This window comes from Papio anubis, chromosome 18 (assembly GCF_008728515.1).
Source record: "Papio anubis isolate 15944 chromosome 18, Panubis1.0, whole genome shotgun sequence".
NCBI classification, from domain to species: domain Eukaryota; kingdom Metazoa; phylum Chordata; class Mammalia; order Primates; family Cercopithecidae; genus Papio; species Papio anubis.
Genome location: NC_044993.1, coordinates 58,353,430 through 58,378,549, shown reverse-complemented (window position 1 = coordinate 58,378,549; position 25,120 = coordinate 58,353,430). Strand labels below are relative to the sequence as shown.

General features: G+C 48.7%; 1 protein-coding gene across 2 annotated transcripts in view; it reads left to right on the top strand.

The window, feature by feature from the left end:
• ABCC1 (ATP binding cassette subfamily C member 1) overlaps positions 1–25,120 on the top strand; it is a 192,735-nt gene that overhangs the window by 61,853 nt on the left and 105,762 nt on the right. For both annotated transcript variants that reach the window (XM_017953218.3, XM_021931786.2), the window contains 4 exons: positions 974–1,111; positions 2,919–3,044; positions 20,208–20,269; positions 23,527–23,658. In XM_017953218.3, the coding sequence (XP_017808707.2) occupies positions 974–1,111; positions 2,919–3,044; positions 20,208–20,269; positions 23,527–23,658 (458 nt within the window). The remainder of the gene's footprint in view (positions 1–973; positions 1,112–2,918; positions 3,045–20,207; positions 20,270–23,526; positions 23,659–25,120) is intronic.

Sequence of the window (25,120 nt, the reverse complement as noted above, 5' to 3'; positions counted from 1 at the left end):
CGGCTGATTTTTTTTTTTTTTTTTAAATTTTTTTATGCGTACTCTGTACCAGGCGTTGGAGACACAAGCATATAGTCTAGCTGTGCAAACAGACATTAAACAGATGATTCCTCAAAAAGGCACAAAATGTTTAAACGTCTGCAGAGTGCTGTGCGAGAGTGAAGGTGGGGAGCTTGGTTTGGTCTGGAGGATAACCAGGCTTCTCTGAGGGAGGGATGGTGGAGCTGAAGCCTGAGAATGAGCAGGTTGTTAAAAAACTGAAGGGTCTGAGGGCAGAGGACCAGATGGGGAGAATAGCCCATGTAAAGTCCTGGTGGTCACAAGGGAAGACTTGAGAGTTCTGTGTGGCTGGAGCAGAGATGGCCGAGGCGGAGAGCAGGGGCGATGGGGCAGAGGCTGACCCCGGGAACGTTGAGCATCAGGACAGGTGGGTTTTGTTTTTCATTCCAGGTACTCTGCCTGTTCTTTTAAATAAAGTTTTATTGGCATGAAGGCATGTCCATTCATTTACATCTTGTCTATGGCTGCTTTCACACTACAGTGGCAAAGCTGAGTAGTTTTGATGTAGAGTCTATGGCCCATGAAATCCAAAATATTTATTATGTGGTCCATTAAGAAATAGTGTGGCTGGGAGCAGTGGCTCACACCTGTAATCCCAGAATTTTGGGAGGCCAAGGCAAGCGGATCACCTGAGGTCAGGAGTTTGAGACCAGCCTGGCCAACATGGTTAAACCCTGTCTTTACTAAAAATACAAAAATTAGCTAGGTGTGGTGGCAGGCACCTGTAGTCCCAGCAGCTACTTGGGAGGCTGAGGCAGGAGGGTCACTTGAACCTGGGAGTCAGAGGTTGCAGTCAGCTGAGACTGCGCCACTGCACTCCAGCCTGGGCAACAAGAGTGAAACTCTGTCTCAAAAAAAAAAAAAAAGAAAAGAAAAATAACCAACAACTCCTGTCGTGTGCTTCTCTCCTTAGCTGCTTGCTACCTTTTTAATTCAGCTGGAGAGGAGGAAGGGAGTTCAGTCCTCAGGGATCATGCTCACTTTCTGGCTGGTAGCCCTACTGTGTGCCCTAGCCATCCTGAGATCGAAAATTATGACTGCCTTAAAAGAGGTAAGTGGCGGTGGTCTCATTCCTCATCTTCCTTCAGTGGCCCCGGGGGGAGAGATGCTGGGTCCCTCTGGCTTGTGTAGGAGTCATGCGTTGCCATGGGAACCAGGGGATGGGTACCACAAGCACCTAGCTTCTCCCTTGGTGACTTCCCTACCCCACCAAATCCTCACCAAGTCAGCCCCAGCTTTTTTTCTAGCACCTTCTTTCCCCAGGGCCCGATTTGTCTATGTTGTGCCCAGGGGCTCCTGTGGAACCTCCAAGGACAGGAGCTGTGGGCAGATGCCAGGCTGGGATGGAGCCGAGCCCGGAACGGTGTTTGCAGAGTGACTGTTCCCCTGGGGGACCCTAGGCTTGTCCTCACGTTACCTTTGTCCCATCAGTTGCTGTTCTGGCTGGAGAAGTTGTTTACATTGGCTGCCGTGAGCTGCTCCTAGGAATTTTGAGGAGTGTGCACTTTTTTTGTTGTTGAGACGGAGTCTTGCTCTGTCGCCAGGCTAGAGTGCGTGATCTCGGCTCACTACAACTTCCACCTCCTGTGTTCAAGTGATTCTCCTGCCTCAGCCTCCCGAGTAGCTGGGACTACAGGCATGCGCCACCACGTCCAGCAAATTTTTGTATTTTTAGTAGAGACGGGGTTTCACCGTGTTGGCCAGGATGGTCTCGATCACTTGACCTCGTGATCCACCCACCTTGGCCTCCCAAAGTGTTGGGATTACAGGCGTGAGCCACCGCGCCCAACCTGGAGTGTGTGCTTTTAGAATAACCTGCTGTTCCTGCCGTCTTGGAGCTAATTAGAGACTGGCGTGAGGCAAAGGAAGGAAAAGAAGCTGAACATTTGACCATTGAGCGCCTACATATTGTCATGAGTGATGGCAGCTGATGCTGATTGAGTTCATGTTTTCAAAATGCCTCGCAGGGGACTATGTATGTTTCACAAATATTCTTCCTGACCTCTTGCAGTGACTTGGACAGAATTTCTCAGCCTCAGCACTAATCGACATTTTAGATAGGAGACTTCTTGGTTGTAGGGGCTATCCTGTGCTTTGTAGACATTTAGGGGTGTCCCTGGCGTCCCCTGACTGGGTGCCATAATACTCCCAAGTTACAACAAACAGGATGTCCCCTCACACTGCCACATGTTTCCTGGGAGGCAGAATCACCCCTGGTTAAGCACCATAGGTGATTTATAGGTGGGGAAACTGAGGCACAGGGTGGTTCAATAAGTTGACAAGATCCCACAGCTAGTATGGGAGAGCCAGACCTTGATACAGCTCTGTTTCACTCCCAAGCCCTGTCTTCCTCCCGTCAGGCAGCGGTGAGCAGTGAGACTACCCGTGATGGAGCCGGCTTTCTGCCATTACGTCCCTGGGGGAGCTGGGAGCCTGCAATGGCCCTGGAGCTGAGTGGGTGCACTTTCCGTGGTGCTGTCTGCCCTCTGGGTTTCTGCTACCTGCTCTCAAAATGTGATCTTTTTTTTTTTTTTTGAGATGGAGTCTGGCTCTGTCACACAGGCTGCAGTGCAGTGGCGCGATATCGGCTCACTGCAGCCTTCGCCTCCTGGGTTCAAGTGATTCTCCTGTCTCAGCCTCCTGAGTAGCTGGGATTACAGTCACCTGCCATCACGCCTGGCTAATTGTTATATTTTTAGTAGAGACGGGCTTTCACCATGTTGACCAGGCTGGTCTCCAACTCTTGACCTCAGGTGATCCGCCTGTCTCGGCCTCCAAAAGTGCTAGGATTACAGGCGTGCCAGCGCATACAGCCCCCACAATGTGATCTTTTTCCTCCTTCCTTCCCCACCATGCAGGACGCCCAGGTGGATCTGTTTCGTGACATCACTTTCTACGTCTACTTTTCCCTCGTACTCATTCAGCTCGTCTTGTCCTGTTTCTCAGATCGTTCACCCCTGTTCTCGGAAACCATCCACGACCCTGTAAGTGTGACCACAGACAAGTATGTGTGTGTGCGTGTGTGTGTGTGTGAGAGAGAGAGAAGCATGACACGGTACCAGCTAACATTTCTTAGATCCATCCAGGATCTCGTTCCAGCCTCCCTCAACCCCTGATACAGGGAATATCATCCCGCCTACTTTACAGATGGAAAAACTGAGGCTTAAATGTGACTAGGGGAGCTGAAGGAGAGAATCTACTTTGTTGTTGATGAACTACTGTGTCTTGCAGGCCTGTAGGTTTCTCACTTGGCATGGTGATTTTGGAAAGTGTGAGCAGATAATTACAAATCAGGTTTTTTTAAATGTTCTGGAAAAGTGAGAAGTTGTGACAGGTTAGGCCTATAATCCCACAGGGCAGAGCTGAGGAGTTGCTGGAGTCCCCACCACTCCCTATTGTATTATACTGGCTTGCTTTCTGCACTTGTGGCAGGTGCCTGGCCCCTGAGGGATTTGAGTTTGAGATTCTTGGTCTGTTTTGTCAGTTTCAGAGAAATTCTGTAAATATGGAAAGTTATCAGCGAGGATTGTGGAGATGGCCGCCCCTTCTGCTAGTAAAACAAAAGGGAACACTTTATTCATTTCCCTTAATATTTTTCTTTCTTCTTTTTTTGAGACAGGATTTTGCTCTGTTGCCCAGGCTGGAGTGCAGTGGTGTGATCTCAGCTCACTGTATCCTTGACCTACTGGGCTCATGCAATCCTCCTACCTCAGCTTTCTGAGTAGCTGGAATTACAGGCACGCACCACCATGCCTGGCTAATTTTTTTCTTTCTTCAACTTTTAAGTTCCAGGGTACATGTACAGGATGTGCAGGTTTGTTACATAGGTAAATGTGTGCCATGGTGATTTGCTGCACAGATTAACCCATCATCTAGGAATCAAGCCCAGGATCCATTAGCTATTCTTCCTGATGCTCTGCTGCCACCTGCTCCCCAACTTGGCTTACTTTTAATTACTTAATTAATAATTAATGATGGGGAGATGGGGTCTTACTATGCTTACTATGTTGTCCAGGCTGGTCTCAAACCCCTGGGCTCAATCGATCTTCTCGCCTTGGCCTCTCAAATTGCTGGGACTACATGCGTGAGTCACCACGCCTGGCCTATTCTTTATTTTATTTTTTTTTTTAACAGAGATGGGATCTTGCTGTGTTGCCCGGGCTCATGTGCAGCTTTTGATAAGAGAAATCTGGGAAGGCCTGCCCAGAAAACTGCATGTGAGCAGAGACCTACAGGGGTGAGGGAGTGGGTGGAGCAAATACCTAGAGGAAGGCGGAGGGGAGTAAGTGCGAGGGCCCTGGGGTGGGGAGGTGTGGAGGAAACAGCAGGAAAAAGCCAGCACAGCAGGAGAAGGCTAAGAGACGGTGGGTGCCTGAGAGGTGGGACAGTCCTCTTGTGAGCTGGATGAGCTGTTTGGGTTTTATTGTGAGTGTGGCAGGGAGGCCTTGGAGCACCTGTTTAATGCTGATTCATGGCTAGTCAGCTGGTAATGGGCAGACTGCAGTGGGAGCACTTTTCACCTCTGTGGTTCTGTTGGGTTTGGCCTGAACCTCTGTGAGGGACAGAGGCTCGCCTTGTGGGTGATAAAAGGGCTTGGTGGGCATCAGTATGGAGGAGGAGGTTGACGATAACCAAGCGATTTTAGAAACCTATGTCCCAGGCCAGGCGTGGTGGCTCACACCCGTAATCCCAGCACTTTGGGAATCCGAGGCAGGCAAATCACTTGAGTTCAGGAGTTCGAGACCAGCCTAGCCAACGTGGTGAAACGCCATCTCTGCTAAAAATACAAAAATTAGCCAGGCATGGTGGTGCACGCTTGTAATCCCAGAACTTTGAGAGGCCAAGGCGAGAGGATCAATTGAGCCCAGGGGTTTGAGACCAGCCTGGGCAACATAGTAAGACCCTATCTCCCCATCTTTTAATTATTAATTAAGTAATTAAAAGTAAGCCAAGTTGGGGAGCAGGTGGCGGGAGAGCATCAGGAAGAATAATTCAGTCGGGAGGCTGAGGCAGCAGAATCACTTGACCCTGGGAGGCGAAGGTTGCAGTGAGCGGAGATCACACCACTGTACTCCAACCTGGGTGACAGAGTGAGACTCTGTCTCAAAAAAAAAAAAAAAGAAATGCATGTCTACTGTATGTTCTGAGGAGTCCCGTATTGGTATTTCCTTGCCCAAAGAGGAGCTGGGTTGGAGAAATGAGCAAGTGCGTGTGTCTGTATATGTGTTCCTGTGCATCTGTGTGTACCTGTGTGTATGCATGCATGTGCATGCTGGTGTGACTCTGTAGTCACAGGCATGTATATGCGTGTATGTGCTTATATGTGAATGTGTGCTTGTGTGCTTAAGTTCATGTGTGTGTCTGAGTATGTGTGTATGTGTGTCTTTGTGTTGTCTGTGCTTGCATATGTATAAAGTTCACAAAGGCAATGATCATACCTGGGTCACTTCATTTTGGATCCCTGGCTGGTGCCTGACACAGAAGAGAGGAAGGGGCTTATGAGTCAGTGGTTGTTGTGTGTATTATGTATCAGTGTGTGTGAGTGTGTGGCAGCTGAGTGTCCCCGTTTGTCAAATGTTGGGCTATTCTTTTTTTTTCTTTTTTTGAGATGGATTCTTGCTCTTGTTGCCCAGGCTGGAATGCAGTGGCACGACCTTGGCCCACTGCAACCCTGCCTCCTGGGTTCAAGCAATTCTTCTGCTTCAACCTCCTGAGTGACTGGGGTTATAGGTGCCTGCCACCACGCTCGACTAATTTTTATATATATATATATATATATATATATATGTATATATATATTTTAAGTCGGAGTCTTACTCTGTCGCTCAGGCTGGAGTGCAGTGGCGCGATCTCAGCTCACTGCAAGTTCCGCCTCACGGGTTCACGCCATTCTCCTGCCTCAGCCTCCCGAGTAGCTGGGACTACAGGCTCCTGCCACCACGCCTGGCTAATTTTGAAAATATTTTTAGTAGAGACGGGGTTTCACTGTGTTAGCCAGGATGGTCTCAATCTCCTGACCTCGTGATCCGCCCGCCTCGGCCTCCCAAAGTGCTGGGATTACAGGCGTGAGCCACCATGTCCAGCCAATTTTTGTATTTTTAGTAGAGATGAGGCTTCACCACTTTGGCCAGGCTGGTCTCAAACTCCTGAACTCAGGTGATCCACCAGCCTCAGCCTCCCAAAGTGTTGGGATTACAGGGGTGAGCCACCGCGCCTGGCCGAGCCGTTCTTTAGAACTGGGATTTATACAAAACAAATCATACCTTACCTGGGTGGCCGCAGACCTTGGATTGTGGAGGGTAAACCGAGTCTGGTTGGGGCTGCCTGGCTAGCTAGCGTGGGGATCACCTGACCCATCAGGCTTCCTCTGGGAGCCTGGGAAGAACTCTCTTGCCATGGATGGTTCTGGAAGCTTTTTGAAGGAGGGACTTTCTGATTTCTGATCTCCCTTGGGAATCTGGATAAATTCTCTTTCACTTCTCCCCTGGGCGTGTGTGTAGTAGGGTGACTCACAGAGCTGACTTGGACCTTTTTTTGTGCTTTCTGCATTCCTGGGATTCTGGCAGCCTGGGCCTGGGATCTGCTCTGCCACCCTGGGTGGCATGAAGCTCTCAGCTCTGGCGGCTAAAAGGCTGCATTGTTGGGGGGCTGGGACACCCTGACTCTTCTCCCCAGTCATTGTTTTCTGTCTCTGTCTCATCTCCCCCGGCTCCCCCTGTGTCATTGCTGGTCCTCCAAGATGGTGGAAGACACTGTGGTTTGTCTCTTTGGAGTCTCGCTCTGTCGCCAAGGCTGTAGTGCAATGGCATGATCTTGGCTCTGCAGCCTCCGCCTCCCAGGTTCAAGCGATTCTCCTGCCTCAGCCTCCTGAGTAGCTGGGACTACAGGCACATGCCACCATGCCCAGCTAGTTTTTGTATTTTTAGCAGAGATGGGGTTTCGCCACGTTGGCCAGGATGGTCTTGATCTCCTAACTTCAAGTGATCCGCCCACTTTGGCCTCCTAAAGTGCTGGGATTACAGGCTTGAGCCACTGTGCCCGGCCGTGGTCTGCCTCTTGTGCAGTGAGATCCAGCAGGGTGTCACATGTGGGTGTGCAGGCTGCTGCATTGCTGACATTTGTGCACGTGTCCAGGAGAGAACACTTTGATTGGCTGACACTCTCTGTCCAGGAAGCCTGAACTTCCCTTTGGGTTCCTGTTCAGGAAACCCATGGGGGTGCCATTTATCTTTTTGCAGATTAGAGTTTAGACCAGGAGTTAGCCAGTAGCTCATGGGCCGAATCTGGGCTGCTGCCTGTTTTTGTAAATAAAGTTTTATTGGAACACAGCCACTCGCATTCATCACATAGTGTCTACAGGTGCCTGGAGCTGCAACAGTAGAGTTGTGTCATTGCCACAGAGACTGTAGCACCCACAAAGTCTAAGATACTTACCGTCTTTACAAAGGAAGTTTGTCCACCCCTAGTCTCAGCATTTCTTTAGCTCTGATGACTTGTTAACTTCCTTTTTGTCCCCTTTCCAATTTCAGGCATTCTTTCTTCCTATGCAAGGCAAGGACGGGAATCGACATTTATTAGATGCCTGCTGTGTACTAACTAGCACTATGCTAAGTTCTTTATATGCATGTCTCACTTAACTTTCACAGCAGTCCTGGTGAACTTGGTACTATTTTTCTCATTTTACAGAGAAACTGAATCGCAGACATAAGTGCCTTGCTCGATGTGAATAGTAGAGCAGAGTTTCTAACTCACGATGGGCTGTTCTGCACAATCACGTCACTTCTCTTGGTTGTAACTGCTGAACGGCAGGGTCTTGGCTAAATAATGGCTTTGTGTTAGGCTAGAAGCTTCACATGGCAGTATCCACCTTGTAACCTCAGTGCCTAAGACACAGCCTGGAACACGGTGGGCCTTTAGTGGTAATTTATTGTCGTGTTATATGGGGAGGTGCTCAGTACATGTGGCACATTATCTTATGTCTTGCATAAGGGTGAGGTGTGCATGGGGCCTCACGGGACACCAGATTAAGCTGCTTCTCTGCCTTCATTCTGTTCTAGTATTACCAGGAGGAAAGAGGAAGGGGACTGATGTATGCACACATGTTCTGAAGGCCTGGCATGGTGTCAAGAGCTTTATTTTCTTTTTTAAAATGTTGCATTTTGGGTGGTTAAATATATGTAACCTGAGATTCGCCATTGTAACCATTTTAAGTGTGCAACTCAGTGATGCTAAGAGTTTTTAAAAATCTTGTTCAAGGCCGGGTGCGGTGGCTCACACCTATAAACCCAGCACTTTGGGAGGCCGAGGCAAGTGGATTACTTGATACTTGAGGCCAGGAGTTCAAGACCAGTCTGACCAACATGGTGAAACCCCGTCTCTACTAAAAATACAAAAATTAGCTGGGTGTGGTATTGTGCATCTGTGATCCCCACTATGTGGGAGGCCAAGGCAGGATAGTTGCTTGAACCTGGGAGGCGGAGGTTGCAGTGAGCCGAGATTGCTCCAGTCTGGGCAACAGACTGAGACCCTGTCTCAAACAAACAACGAACAAACAAAATAACCACATAACTACCTAGCAACCTAGCTTAGCAATTGAGATGGGGGCAAGGAAGGGTAGGAACTAGGTCCTGTGAGAATCAGCTAGACTTGTGGCTTTGGGCTTGGTGCTCTTCCTTTGGAGACCTCAGCAGCCCCTTCTTGAAAACGGGTTGCAACTCGATTTGTTGTTGGCTGCACCTCCTCTCTCTGCCCCAGACCTGAGCCCTGTGATCTGAGGAGGAGGACAACGAGATACGCTCTTTGCTTGTCTTCCTGTCACTCTCAGGGATTGAATCACAGTGGAGCCAGGACGACAGGGAGAGTCCAGGCTTGCCGCTCTCCCATCCTCAGAGCAGCAGCAGGCCATCCATCAGCTGTTGCCTGTCCTCAGAGTGATCAACCAAGGCCCGGGGCAGCTGGGGTCAGGCGGGGCCTGGGTGGGAGCTGGTGGGGCTGGCTGCTTCAGGCCACTTCGTGCTGAGTCACTGAGTCGGCCAATCCTCCCCAGCTGGCCCTGCTCCCACTCCATGACTCAGATGTCTATTTCGGCCCTGGCTGCTCAGTGGGGCTCCTCCCATCTTCCTCCTGGCTCTGGGACTGCCAAGGCTTTTGGGAGCCCGGGCAGGGCTGACCAAGACTGCTAGGGCTCTAGCCCGTCCCCAGTCTCCTGCCTTTTATCTCATTGGCACTGAGTCTGTGGTTTAGGTTTGAGGGAGGAGGGTCTTGTAGATAAGGGGATCAGGGCCAAAGCAGATCATATATTAGGTCTCAACTGAAAACGGGGGTCCTTGGACCAGTTGCAGCAGCTCGATATCCCCCAGCTTGCTAGAAATGCTGGGTCTCAGGCCCCATCCCAGACCTACCAAGTCAAAATCATTTTAACAAGATATCCAGGTGGTTCAGGGTTGCAAATCACTGGTTTGGAACGTTCAGTGAATGCTGCTCAACTTATTTGCGGTAAGAGGTTTTTTCATTCCTGTCTGTACAATATGTAATATTTTCCCGCCAGCATTTTACTATGAACATTTTTAAACCTACAGAAAAGTTGAAAGAATTCTACAGTGAGCAGTCATATACTTGGTACCTAGAACCACAGTTAACATTTTGCTAAACTTGCTTTGTCATATATCTGTCTAACCAGATAGCTAATCAGCGAGCCAACCAGCTAGTTTTTTTTGTTTGTTTGTTTGTTTTTGAGGCTGGGACTCACTCTGTCTCGCAGACTAGAGTGCAGTGGTGCGATCACAACTCACTGCAGCCTCCAACTCCTGGGCTCAAATGATCCTCCCGCTTCTGCCTCCCAAGTAGCTTGAGCACTGCAGGTGCACACCACTGTGTTTGGCTGATTTTTAAATTTTATATAGGTATGAAGGGCTCCCTATGTTGCCCGGTCTGGTCTTGAACTCTTGGCCTCAAAAAATCCTCCCACCTCAGCCTCCCAAAGTACCGGGGTTACAGGTCTGAGCCACTGAACCTAGTTTTTTTTGATACCCGAAACTTATTTTGAAATATATTAGTATTCTGTCACACAGTCACTTCCAAGCAAATCATTAGCTGGAGTTCAGTATCTGTTTACAGTTTGGAGTTTTTTGTTTAAAATTTACATACAGTGAAATTGCCAATCTCAAGTTAGCATTTGATGAGTCTTGGTAAAGGAATACCTTAAACCCCTGTCAAGATACAGAACATTGCAAAGACCCCAGGAAGTTCCCTTGTGCCCCTTCCTGATCAGTCTCCGTCCCCACCCACCAAGGCCTGATCTTGGACCGTTGATTCAAGCGTTGAAACTCCATTTTCTTTCCTTTTCTGCATCATGCTGTCAGTCATTTAATAATCAGGTGTTGTGCCAGGCGCTGAGCTAGAAAGAAACAGACCTTGACCACTGCCCTGGAGGAGAGATGGAAGGTGGGTGGCAGGCAGCTGAACCAACAACTGCAGGATGGACAGTGGGGGCTCTGAGGGAAGGAAGTGCTAGGAGTTGTAGGGGCTGGGAGAGTGGTCCCTAACTCAGCCTGGGACCTCAGGGCTAGCATCCAGGGAGGGGAGGGAGTGCTCAAGTCTAAGGAATGAGAGGCTCCGGCCAGGTGAATATGGTTGGAGGTGGAGGGGTGGGAGGGTGCTCCTGGTAGAGCAACCGGCATATGCAAAGGTCCGGTTGAGGGAGCTTGTGGGTGTTTGGGAATCGCTTGGAATTTGGCTGGGCTAGGCTGGGTGTGGTGTGGCTCGTGCCTGTGATCCCAGCACTTTGGGAGGCTGAGGCAGGCGGATCACCTGAGACAAGGAGCTCGAGACCAACCTGGCCAACATGGTGAAACCCTGTCTCTACTGAAAATACAAAAATTAGCTGGGTGTGGTGTTGCATGTCTGTAATCCCAACTCCTCGGGAGGCTCAGGCAGGAGAATCACTTGAACCTGGGAGGCGGAGGTTGCAGTGAGCTGAGATTCCGCCACTGTACTCCAGTCTGGGCGACAGAGCAAGACTCCATCTCAAAAGAAAGAAAAAGAAAAGAATACTGCTTGGCTAGATTGAAAGGGCTAGGGTATAGTGAAAAGAGAAGCAAGAGCCAGGGAGCATCAGAGATCAAGGGTGCAGTTATGTGTCACAATAAGGACGTGGAATTTTTTTTTTTTTGAGATGGAGTCTCACTCTGTCACCGAGGTTGGAGTGCAGTGGCGCCTTCTCAGCTCACTGTACCCTCCACCTCCCGGGCTCAAGCGATCCTCTCACCTCAGCCTCCCGAGTAGCTGGGACCATAGTTGCGTGCCACCACACTCAAGTACCTTTTTCTATTTTTGGTAGAGATGGGGTTTCTATATGTTACCCAGGCTGGTCTTGAACTCCTCAGCTCAAGTGATGCCCCGTCTTGGCCTCCCAATATGCTAGGATTACAGCGGTGGGTGAACTACCACGTCCAGCCAGGACTTGGAATTTTAACCCTACTGTGGTGGGAGCTGAGGAAAGGTTTTTCACCAGTGGAGTGACACACTCAGGTTGGGCAGGTTTTGGAAGATCCTCAGACTGAAAGGAAGAGGATACACTGGACATGGGGGTGGGGTTGGTGGCACTTAAAAAGCCTTTGCAGGCACCCAGGCAGGTAGAGAGGGAGGCTGAGCCAGGATATTCACCTGTGCCCACTACAGCATCAAAAGCCAGAAAAAGGGCCAGGGCGGTGGCTCACACATGTAGTCCTGGCACTTTGGGAGGCTTAGGAGGGGAAGATTTCTTGAGGCCAAGAGTTTAAGACCAATCTGGTCAACATAGTGAGGCCCTGTCTCTTGAAACAACAACAACAAAAACCCAGACAAGTTCATGGGCAAAGGGCATGGGAAAAGATTCCGACGTGTGCTCCAGTAGAGGAAACGGAGGTCCTGGACAGGGAGGCATTTTGCACAGTTGGTAAGCAACAGTGCAAACAAATCACCAATGTTTACGTGATACAGGCAAATCTCTTATTGCTGGACATTTAGACTCCATCTAATAAGGATAACAGCTGGGTGCACTGTATTATTTAGTCCTCACAGCAGGGCAGGAAGATCAGTCTTCCTACTTCACAGACGAAGACACTGAGAGAGTGGTGATGTGTCAGGAACCCTCCCACTGGGTTCTCACGCTTGAAACACTGATTGCTGGTCCCCACCCCCACAGTTTCTGATACAGTAGGTCTGGGTGGGGCCCAGGCGTCTGTGGGTCCCAGCAAGTTCCCAGGTGCCACCGATGCTGCTGATGGAGCTGTGTTTGAGGACCACTGCTCTGAGCCGTATTGCTGTTGCATGCATTCCCTCCTGCTGGGCGCAGGGGTTGTGGGGGGCACTTTGGCAGCGCAGAGCAGAGGTAACCAGCAGAAAACCCATCAGAACTAAAACCCGAGAGAGTTTCCGACAAACAGGCCAGCATGCTGGAAGAACCAGACAAGGTCCTCAGACTACCCTGCGCTCCAAGAATCAGTGCCTGGGGCTGCTGTACCTAACTGGTTCAAACCACAGCGTTTCTGGCCAGCCTATCTGGTACCAAACGTAGATGTCAATATGGTGGATGCCAAAGAATACATCACTCTGTTAGGATGAATCAGGCTTTTCCTCCCTCCGCCTTTAGCCAGGACTTCTCTGAACTGTTTTCATTTCGAATGAAGGAGGGACCAGTTGACAAGCTGCTTTCATGCTGTCTGGGACAGGAGTTGCTGTATTTCAGTGTCTGAGACTGGGAAACCCCCTGGAGGTGGCTCTGTCTTTTGTCCCTAGTATATGATGTCAAACGATTCTCCTTGGTTTGGGTTAAATGAGATGCTCCCTGGATTATGATCCAGTGCCCCATGGGTTTTTTTCCTCCTTTTTGATTGTCAATCCTTGACCTGCTTCAGAAGTTAGTTGTCTTTGTCGTCAAGGCCTTCCACGTCAGATGGAGGCTGTTTCCAGGCCGGGCGCAGTGGCTTATGCCTGTAATCCCAGAACTTGGGGAGGCTGAGGTGGGTGGATCGCTTGAGGTCAGGAGTTGGAGACCAGCCTGGCCAACATGGTAAAACCCCATCTGTACTACAAATGCAAACATTAGCCGGGCATGGTGGCGTGCACCTGTAATCCCAGCTATGCGACAGGATGAGGCAGGAGAATCGCTTCAGTCTGGGAAGCGGAGGCTGCAGTGAACTGAGAATGCACCATTGCACTCCAGCCTGGGCGACAAGAGTGAAACCGTCTCAAAAAAAAAAAAAGGGGGGGGCTATTTTCTTTTTTTTTGGCCAGTGAAGGGGGGGACCCTGTGTTGGCCTCTGTATCTGTAACTTGAGATAATCTGAAAATCTGTGTTTATATCTATAGAAGAGAGGCGGCTTGAGGAGAAGAATTTGACAAAGCTCTTTGAGTGTGCAAATTAGAAACTGCAATGGCTTGGCGCGGTGGCTCAAGCCTGTAATCCCAGCACTTTGTGAGGCCGAGGCAGGCAGATCAGTTGAGGTCAAGAGTTCGAGACCAGCCTAGCCAACATGGCGAAACCCCGTCTCTACCAAAAAATACAAAAATGAGCCGGTTGTGGTGGCACGTGCCTATAATCCCAGCTACTCATGAGGCTGAGGCAGGAGATTTGCTTGAACCTGGGAGGTGGAGGTTGAGCCGAGATCGGGCTACTGCACTCCAGCCTAGGCGACAGAGTGAGATTCAGTCTCAAAACACAAAAAACAAAAACCTCTGCAGTGTTCCGTCTGTCAGTGTCCTTGTTGCATTTGCAGGGCAGGTTTTCTACCAGTGGCTGGGGACTCAGTTTTACTGGGCTGAGGGAAGGTTAGGATTCGAGGGTCTTGTTAAGCTGGACATGGGCTGCATTTCAAGCCTCTCCTGGCCGTCTCTGTCCTGCGTGTTGATGCCAAGGCTGAAGAAGACTGGATTTGCAGACAAAAGACTGTCATTTGAGGCCTGATTTCACCCCTTAACCACTGTGTCTTAGCATGTTGTGGGGGTTGAGGTAGGCAGAGGTTAGCCAACCTTTTCTGGAAAGGGCTGACTGATAAATACTTTAGACTTTGTATCCCATACAGTGTCTGTGGCAACCCCTAACTCTGCTGTGTAGCTCAAAAGCTGCCATATTCATTTATGATATGTAAATGAATGGGTGTGACTGTTCCAATAAAACTTTATTCATAAATAGCTGGCCTGTGGGCCATAGATGCTTCTGATATATAAAGCATCTGATACAGTGGTGTATTGTGAACCCATTGGGTTTTTTCCCCCCAGACACTTCAGCTTTATTGATGTATATTGACAAATAAAAATGGAATATGGGTTGGGTGCGGTGGTTCATGCCTGTAATCCCAGGACTTTGGGAGGCCGAGGCAGGTGGATCACTAGAGCTCAGGAGTTTGAGACTAGCTCGAGCAATAGAGTGAAATCCTGTCTCTACAAAAAATACAAAAATTAGCTGGGTGTTAATGGTGTGCGCCTGTAGTCCCAGCTACTTGGGGGGCTGAGGTGGGAGGATCACTTGAACCTGGGAGGTCAAGGCTGCAATGAGCTTTGAATACACCACCGTGCTCCAGCCTAGGTGACAGAGCGAGGCCCTGTCTCAAAAACAAAAAGGAATATATTTAAGGTGTACAGTTTGATGTTTCCATATACCAGAGGCTACTGTCACTGCTTCTATTATTATTACTGCTGCTGCTCATATTACTCTTTCTTGAGCTGTTACTCTGTGCCAGGCACTATTCTAAGTACTTAACATGTTTGATCTCATTTAATCTTCACCACCAAGGAAGTGACCCGAGATCCCACAGCTAGCAAACGGGACAGCTGGGATTGAGCCACGCCAGCTAGCCCCGTGCTGTGCACTGCTTCACACAGAAGCTGCCCCTCCACCCTCACCGCCTTCTTTTTCCTTTGTTCCCTTGTTACTAGCCGGCCCTTCCCAGAAAAGGTTGGTAAACCCCTGCCTATCTCAACCCTGACAACATGCTGAGAACAGTGATTGATGGGTGAAATCAGGCCTCAAATGACCTTTTGCTTTTGTTGCAGTTCTCACTGGTTGTAATTCTGATTGTAATTATATATTTATTTGCACCGTGATTTGCTTACTGTCCATCTCCCCCAGGGCGGGGGGCTGAATGGGGCAGAGGCCTCCCTGTCTCGTTCACAGCTGAATCCGCAGCACTTCACCCACATCCTGGCCTATAAGCAAGTCCTGCCCAAGAAATAAATGAATCATTGACAGCCATGCCCCACCCCTTCCTCCTCTCTCTGCACCTTGGTCTTTCACAGTGGATAGGGCTTGGGCTGCAGGTGAAATGGATTTGCAATTCCCAGACAACCCACCCCACCAACTGGGAGTGGGCAGGAAGGCGTCAGCTCTTCCGGATGAAAAACCAGCCTACAATGCAGCATTTCTACTCAGCCTACAAAGCAAACACCATTACCTCCACGCCTTAGGTCGGAGAAATTCCGCTTTACGACACAGTCCCATGGGCCTCATGTCACTTGTCCCTCCTGGCAGTCCTGTGGGGTAGGTCGAGCAAGCAGTAGGACAAATGACTCCCATTTTCCAGATGTAAAAACTGAGGCTTGGAGGTGAAGGGACTTGCCCAAGGTCATCAGCTAGAATATAGCAGGGTTGGGATTAGAACCCAGGCCTGTCCGGGTCCACGGTCTGATCTGAACTCTGCTTCGGTTGGTCTGGAATGTAGTCCATGCACCCGCTATATGTGATGACCTTATTAAAAATCTGTGGCTGTCAGGGTCCTCCCCCTAGAGGTGCTGATTTAGTTGGTCTGGGGTGGGGCCTTAGGCCCTTGCACTTCACAGACTCCTCAGGTGATTCCAGTGAACTGGAGGGCTGGGAACTTCACCCCTCTGAGACCCAGAGTGGAGCCTGATCCTTAGCCCTGGCTGTGTATTTGAATCACTGGAGGAGCTTTTTAGCCTTTTATGATGGAAACATAAAGTAGACAGCATAGGATAATGAACTACCAAGAGCTCTTTTTCTTTTTATTTATTTTTGAGATAGTGTTTCACTGTTACCCAGGCTGGAGTGTGATGGCACAATCTCAGCTCGCTGCAACCTCTGCCTCCCAGGTTCAAGCCATTCTTGCGCCTCAGCCTCTCGAGTAGCTGGGACTACAGGCACGGCCAATTTTTATATTTTTTGTAGAGATGGGGTCTTGCCATGTTGCTCAGGCTGGTCTCGAACTCCTGAACTCAAAGCAATTCTCCCATCTCAGCCTGCCAAAGTGCTGAGATTACACATGTGAGCCACTGCGCCCAGCTGCCATGAGCTCTTTACCATGCATTGCATAGGTGAACATTTTAGTATGTATCTTCGAAGGACATGGATTTTTTTGTTTATTTTTAATGACTTTCTATTTCGCAATAGTTTAGCTCTCAAACAGTTACAAAAATAGCAGAGTTCCTGATATCCATTGTTCAACTTTCTCTAATGATAACATCTAAAAGATAAATATTTTTAAAACTGTAACTGTTGGGCTGCATGTCATGGGTCATGCCTGTTATTCCAGCTCTTTGGGAAGCTGAGGCAGGAAGATCACTTCAGCCCAGGAGTTTGAGACCAGCCTGATCAATAAAGCCAGACCTTGTCTTGACAAAAAACATATATATGTGACCTTTAATAATTAATATCAAATATTCTAGTAATCCATTGTGGTTGCACAGTGGTTCATTCTTATATGATTATTCATGTTTTAGCTGGGATTTTTTTTTTTTTTTTGAGATGGAGTCTCATTCTGTCACCCAGGCTGGAGTGCGGTGGCCGGGTCTTAGCTCACTGCAAGCTCCGCCTCCCGGGTTTACGCCATTCTCCTGCCTCAGCCTCCTGAATAGTTGGGACTACAGGCACCCGCCACCTCGCCCGGCTAGTTTTTTGTATTTTTTAGTAGAGACGGGGTTTCACCGTGTTAGCCAGGATGGTCTCGATCTCCTGACCTCGTGATCCGCCCGTCTCGGCCTCCCAAAGTGCTGGGATTAAAGGCTTGAGCCACCGTGCCCGGCCTAGCTGGGATTTTTTTATGGAAAAGAGTGTCCCCTTCATTTTTTTGATCAGTGATCACTCTGTAGTGATGGAATAAATGACTGTTTTCCTCGGGGAAGCCTTCTCTGACCCTGGTGAACGAAATGATTACATTTGGGAAAGGTGAAGAACATACTTGTTTTTTTCCGCTTTTTCTGTTTTCAAACAATGACCTGGTTCACTGGCAACATCAGATGTTTTTCTTTATTCCCAGCGTCAGTATGAAACTTCTGTATATAAACATAGGTGGTAAGGCCGGGCACGGTGGCTCAAGCCTGTAATCCCACCATTTTGGGAGGCCAAGGTGGGCAGATCACTTGAGTCAGGAGTTCAAGACCAGCCTGTTCGCCAACATGATGAAACCCCATCTCTACTTAAAATACAAACATTAGCCCAGTGTGGTAGCTCACGCTTGTAATCCCAGCTACTTGGGAAGCTGAGGCAGGAGAATCACTTGAACCCAGGGGGCAGAGGTTGCAGTGAGCCAAGATCATGTCACTGGACTCCAGCCTGGGCGACAGAGCGAGACTCCATCTCAAAAAACAAAACAAAAAAACCATGCGTGATATGTTTTAGCCCGTTGTACTTACTCTTCTTGTCAAAGCTCAAATTGTCCCTGTCTTAGCCTGCAGCGGCCACTTCTGCTTGGCTCTTGAACCTTTTAACAATCCTGTTCATGCTTAGTTTCCTTGTTGTCTGGTGTAACAAGATGTTCTTGGCTTACCTTGCTTATTTCCTGCCCAGCCACTTTTCCAAGAAAAATCTGGAAGTTTGAAACAAAAAGCTTCAGTGCCCCAGTCTCACCCCAAACAAACTTAATCAGAATCCCTGGTGCGGGTAGGGCCCGGATGCAGTATTTTTTATATTTTTTGAATTTTTTTTTTTTTTTTGAGACAGGGTCCCTATGCTGGAGTGCAGTGGCACGATCTCAGCTTACTGCATCCTCTGCCTTGTGGGTTCAAGCAATTCTGCCTCAGCCTCCCGAGTAGCTGGGATTACAGGCGTGAGCCACCACATCCAGCTAATTTTTTGTGTTTTTGGTAGAGACGGGGTTTCACCATGTTGCCTAGGCTGGTCTCGAACTCCTGACCTCAAGTGATCTGCCCACCTTGGCCTCCCAAAGTGCTGAGATTACAGGTGTGAGCCACCACACCCAGCCAGGATACAGTATTTTTTTAAAAGCACTCCCAGCCTTGAATGGAAAAACCACTTGAGGAGAGTATGCCGCCTTATGTGGCTCTGTAAAGACATTAGAGCTGCACAAGGCTGGAACTTTGAGTGGAGTCCTTGGCTAAAGCTTTCATTACTGCGTGGTGACCTCTCTTCTCTCTGCTGCTGAAGCTTGTGTTTCAGAATTGAGACCCGGATGCGTCCATGTTGAAAGCCAGACTTTGTCATCCCAGGACCTCTGTGTCGGTCCCTTTCCTTGCCTGCGTGTTGTTGACTTGGGGCTCATCTTCATACCTCTGGGAAATAAGTTATTCGATAGCTTGCTTAGAATCTCTTGGTACTTCCCATTGCCCTTAGAATGAAGACCAAAATATGTGGCCTGCAGTGTAGACTGTGCACAGCTTCCAGTGTAGACTGCTCAGGCCCCTTCTTGGTTCCTGGAGTCTGCCATGCTTCCTTCTGCCACCGGGCCTTTGCACACACTGCTGTCTGCTGGGAATGCATTGCGTTTCCTCATTACTTAGTTCTCCTCTACTCACCCTTCAGGTGCCAGCTTGACTGTCTTCCTCGGGGGAGCCTTCTCTGACCTTGGTACACCAGATCAGCCCCCATGCACTTACTTTGTCTCGTTGGTAATACCTCTTTCCCTTCAGGATGCACATCAAGGCCCAGAAGTTGTAGTTTTGCATTTGTTCATGTGATCATTTGAAGCATGTCTCTCTCTGGAGCCTGACTCTTTGGGGCTCACATCCTGACTCCACCACTTTTACCTGTGGGACCTTGAACGTATCTTTTCGTCTCTGGTCCCCAGTTTTTAGATTTAATTTTATTTTTATTTTGAGATAGTCTTGCTCTGTTGCCAGGCTGGAGTGCAGTGGCACAATCTTGGCTGACTGCAGCCTCCGCCTCCTGGGTTCAAGCGATTCTCCTGCCTCAGCCTCCCAAATAGCTGGGACTACAGGTGCCCGCCACCACACCCAGCTAATTTTTGTATTTTTAGGAGAGACGGGGGTTTCACCATGTTGGCTAGGATGGTCTCGATCTCTTGACCTCATGATCTGCCCGCCTCGGCCTCCCAAAGTGCTGGGATTACAGGCCCAGTTTCTTTTAACTGCAAAACAGGGGTGATATAATTACTTTCATCTATCTTGTGAGGTGAGGATGAAGATTAAATAAGGTAGTTTGTGTAAAGCACTTAGAACAGAGCCAGCTATTAATAGTAGAGAATCTTGGCAGGTATTACTGATGATTGCTGCAGTAGACCACAAGCTCCATACAGGCAGGGGTCATTTCTGTTTGTTTAGATTTGTATGCAGGGTGCTTGGCACAAGGGTAGTGCTCAGAAAATACTTGTTGGATGAATGAAGGAATGAAGTGGAGATAATAGTAATACCATGTTTATAGAATTCCATGAGGATATAAAATAATGCAATTATATAAGCTCTTGATAGAGCATCTAGCACATAGTAGGTGGTCAATAAATATTTAGTGACCAAATGAGTAAAGTGGGGACAATAGTAACACCCACTCATGAGGTTGCTGTGGGGATACATGGCAACCCTGTAGTACCTTGTAGAATGCCTAGCACATAGTAGGTGCTGCAGAAAATATTTGTTGAATGAATGAGTGAAGTAGGGATGACGTTAACACCAGCTCCTAGGGTTGTTACGGGGATACAAGATAAGGCAGGTCTGTAGCATGTTGTATTATGGTTGCACACGGTAGACACTCTGTTGATTGAAACTGGAGGAGCTACCATGAGTTTCTTTCTGCTGGGGATTAGGAGAGGATCCTTTTGGGGTGCAGAATGGTGTGGAGCTGACGCTGGTCCTCTGGAAGGAAGAGTGAGCAGCTGACTACCCCTTGCTAAGCTCTGACCTGGATGAAAAGTTGAATCGTTCCTTTCCCTGTTCCTCCCAAACCTGTGCTTTCTTTCCACTAGAATCCTTGCCCGGAGTCCAGCGCCTCCTTCCTGTCCAGGATCACCTTCTGGTGGATCACAGGGTAAGGCTGGGCCCCCCAGACCTCAGGGAGGTGGTGGGGAATGAATGAATGAATGAATGAATGAATGAACGAACATGAACATGCTCAGCTCCCTCCTGACTTCTCCCTCCTTCGCTCTTCAGCACAGTTGTCTTGAATGTGCCTGTGCTGGCCATGTGGTCTCAGAGACACCACCTCTGTCCATCAGTTCCATGAACTTGAATGTGATATACACAGGAGCCGTGAGCAGCTTACACCTCTGCAGAAGGCTTTGCCTGGGACAGCCATACGCTGGACTGCTCTTGCTTTAGCTTCAGATTTGGGTTTTTAAAATATTACGTATAGTTACTCTTAACATTGTCCCCCTCCTGCCCCCCACTCCTTAGAGAAATAATACTGTCTCACCATGGCAGATGTGGGTTAAAAAACCACATGTGCAGATCAGCAGTAAGGAAACACACAGAGGCAACCAGTTTCACCATTTTAGTATGCCGACTTCTGGTCTTCTTTCTTTTTTTTGGAGACGGAGTCTCGCTCTGTCAATCACAGCTCACTACAGCCTCCGCCTCCCAGGTTCAAGTGAGTCTCCTGCCTCAGCCTCCCAGGTAGCTAGGATTACAGGTGTGCGTCACCATGCCCTGCTAATTTTTGCATTTTTAGTAGAGACAGAGTTTTGCCATGTTGGCCAGGTTGTTCTTGAACTCCTGACTTCAGGTGGTCCACCCACATCGACCTCCCAAAGTGCTGGGATTACAGGTATGAGCCACCATGTCCAGCTACCTTCTGGTTCTCTTTTTGTGCATCTTTTTCTGCCCATTGTTAGCATCTTATTGGGGATTGTTTGAAGGATCTTTTTTTGCCCCTAATATGCATCATCTTTTTTTTTTTTTTTTTTTTTTGAGACAGGCTTTTGCTGTGTTGCTAAGGCTGGAGTGCAGTGGCACAATTGTAGCTCACTGCAGTCCCACTCTACTGGGTTTAGGTGATACTCCTGCCTCAGCCTCCTGAGTAGCTGGAACTACAGGCACGCTCCCCTGTGCCCAGCAGATTTTTGTACTTTCTGTAGAGATGGGATTTCATCATGTTGCCCAGGCTGGTCTCCAACTCCTGAGCTCAAGTGATTGTCCCGCCTCAGCCTCCCAGAATGCTGGAATTACAGGCATGAGCCACCATGCCCACTCTCATCTTAGTCTTAATGACAAACATCTTCTTAAAAAATTGGATGTTTTAAATAATTACTTGAAATTACTGTTAAAAAGCATCACTGGGACAGTTGATATAATTTGCACATGACTACAGGACACCGGATGCATGTTAATAACTTTCATTCTTCTTTTGGGAAATTGTGCTCTGGTTAAATAAGAGCATGTCCTGGATTGGAAGGGGATGCCTCCAGTTTTTTTGGGGTAAAGGAATAAGGCATGTAGAACCTATATGTTAACTTTTTTTTTTTTAATGGAACGAGTCTCGCTCTGTCGTCCAGGCTGGAGTGCGGTGGCAGGATCTCAGCTCACTGCAACCTCTGCCTCTTGAGTTCAAGAGATTCTCCAGTCTCAGCCTCCTGAGTAGCTGGGATTACAGGGACCTGCCACCACACCCAGCTAATTTTTGTATTTTTAGTAGAGATGGGGTTTCACTATATTGTCCAGGCTAGTCTCAAACTTCTGACCCTGGGTGATCCACCCACCTCAGCCTCCCAAGATGCTGGGTTTACATGTGCGAGTCACCGTGCCAGACCTTTAACTGTTTAAATGGTTCGGAAAAAGGTGGTGTGTTTGCATATATATGTGTGTGTGTGTGTACGTGTCAGTGGATAGAGACAGAGAATGATACTGCCCACATGGCAACATGTTAACAGTGGTGAGTTGAGTGAATTCTTAGTATGATTTGAGTAATTTTTCTGTAAGTTCAAAATCAGAACAAAAGATGAAAGTATTTTACCTTTTATTATAAAAGTGTTTAGTCTGCTGGGCGCGGTGGCTCATGCCTGTAATGTTAGCATTTTCGGAGGCCAAGGTAGGTGGATCACCTGAGGTCAGGAGTTCGAGACTAGCCTGGCCTGCATGGTGAAACCCTGTCTCCACTAACAATACAAAAATTAACCGGGCAGCACATGCCTGTAATCCCAGCTACTTGGGAGAGTGAGACAGGAGAATTGCTTGAATCCATGCAGTGTGTTGAGATCGTGTCATTGCACTCCAGCCTGCGTGAGTCACATAGAAAGATTAATATAATAAAACTCAGTAAGCTCATCACCCAGATTTCATGCTTGCTAATGCTTTGTCATGTCAGCCTTTTTATTTTTTTATTTTTTCCTTCCTTTTTTTTTTTTTTTTTTAATGGGGTCTGACTCTGTTGCCCAGGCTGGAGCGTAGTGACACAATCACGGCTCTCTGCAGCCTCCACCTCTTGGCCTTGAGCAATCCTCCCACCTCAGCCTCCTGAGTAGCTGGGACTACAGGTGAGAGGCATTATGACTGGCTAATTTTTTTATTTTTACTTTTTGTAGAGATAGTCTCCCTATGTTGCCCAGGCTGGTCTTGAACTCCTGGGCTCACAAAGTCCTCCCACCTCAGCCTCCCAAAGTGCTAGGATTATAGGCATGAGCTACCATGCCTGGCCCATATCAGCCTTTTTTAATTTAAAATTTTAAAAAGTTGGCGGGGCACGGTGGCTCATGCCTGTAATCCCAAGACTTCGGGAGGCCAAGGTGGGAGGATTGCTTGAGCCCAGGGGTTCAAGACCAGCTTGGGCAACATAGGGAGACTCTGTCTCCACAAAAACAAAAAATAAAAAAAATTAGCTAGTCACAACGGCTTGCACCCGAAGTCCCAGCCACTCGGGAGGTTGAGGTGGGAGGATTGCTCTAGACCAGGAGCTGGAGGCTGCAGGGAGCCGCAGTCGCACCACTGTACTCCATCCTGGGTGACACAGCGAGACCCTGTCTCCAAATAAGTAAATGAATGAATGAATAATAAAAAATAAATTAGAGCCATCCTGATATTTCTCTTCTAAATCATCTTTTTTTCCCTAAGTCTTTTGTATGCACCACTAAAAAAAAAAAGTCATTTTTCCTGCATGACCCAACAGAATGAGCTGTAATTACCTTGTAATATGCAGAAATGTCCATCCACATTCTGACTTTCCCAGCTGCGTGGCTGCCGTCATTTGCAATGGGCAGTTGTGCTGCATCAGCAGGCGTGTGGAGTGAGCGAGCCCTGTCCTCCTCCTTCTCTCATTGACTCTCATTGCCTAACCTCCTTGCGTCTTGGCCCCAGGTTGATTGTCCGGGGCTACCGCCAGCCCCTGGAGGGCAGTGACCTCTGGTCCTTAAACAAGGAGGACACGTCGGAACAAGTCGTGCCTGTTTTGGTAAAGAACTGGAAGAAGGAATGCGCCAAGACTAGGAAGTAAGTGTGAGTTTCCTTGGCCTCCAGGATGCCCCAGTCACCTCCTTTCCGCTACTATGGCCTGAATCCAGGGTGGGGCCCTGGCAATGCTGCCTGTTACTAGCTTTGTGGTTCTGGGCAAGATGCCTCACTTCTCTTCCTGGCCTCAGTTTACTTTTCTGCCACATGGGGTAGAATCTAACATGTCATTAAGGCAACTGGGTAGAGAAAAGAAGAAAGAAGCCAGGCGCGGTGGCTCTTATGTCTGTAGTCGCAGCACTTTGGGAGACCGTGGCAGGTGGATCACTTGGTTGGGAGTTTGAGACCAGCCTGACCAACATGGTGAAACCCCATCTCTACTAAAAGTACAAAAATTAGCAGGGTGTGGTGGCATGCGCCTGTAATCCCAGCTACACAGGAGGCTAAGGCAGGAGAATCACTTGAACCCAGGAGGCGGAGGTTGCAGTGAGTTGAGATTGCACCACTGCATTCTAGCCTGGGAGACAGAGTGAGAGTCCGTCTCAAAAAAAAAAACAAAAGAAAAGAAAGAAAGAAGAATGCTGTCCAAGCAGGCAGTTGATGCTGTTTGCCATGACCTGTGACTATTCCTCCTTGAGTCAGTCTCACCTTTTTTGTCTCTTAGCATCTGGCATCCTGCATGTTCTTGCTGCTTGAATGTTCTGTCCAACATGCCCAGCTGACCATGTACGTCTCTTTAGCCGAAGAAGCCCCATTTGAGGGTGATTTTGGCTGTACTGGATTTTATACTCTACCCCCTATGTAAGGCATGCCCCACTGCGCCTCCTCTGTCATTCTTTCGGGAATCAGGCCAGGGCCACCGCTACACATACCTTAACTTACCAGATTTGAGACACCATTAGTTGCACGATGCATTGTTATTCTACGTAACAGTAAGAAAGAAAAGCAGCTGCACATTAAACAAGGACATAAGACGTGTCCTGAGCCCGGACGAGCTGGAACATGAAATTGCAGGTGACGTGGGGCCAGTGGGTTGCTGCTCTGGGGCCAGTAGAACAGCTGTTTTTGTTCCTGTTGCCTATTCCGGGGTAAGTTTACTACGATAAGCCATGAGGGGGCCAGTCTGGTGCATTGGATTCCCCATAGACCCACTGGCCTTACAGGGAAAAACCCCAGACCTGGGTTCAGTTCCTCATGCTGTTCCGGGGATGCCCAGGATACAGACCTTTAGTCAGACCCAGATGGTGGGTGGGAATCTGGGACATCCATAGTGCCAGCCACTAGGATATCAGCAGAGGACCTTGTGACTCTGGTGGGAGGCTGTTTGGGTGGTCCAGGTGATGGGAGAAATTGTCTCGTGGGAGGCAGATAGAGCTTGGGCGTCTGTGGCTGAGCATTGTAAGGAAATGGCCCATGTCCATGACCCAGTTGAAGGTCTTTGGCAGGCAGAGGTGGCATCCCTGTTTATTACAGTTCTTCATGGAGACAGAACTAGTAGGACTGA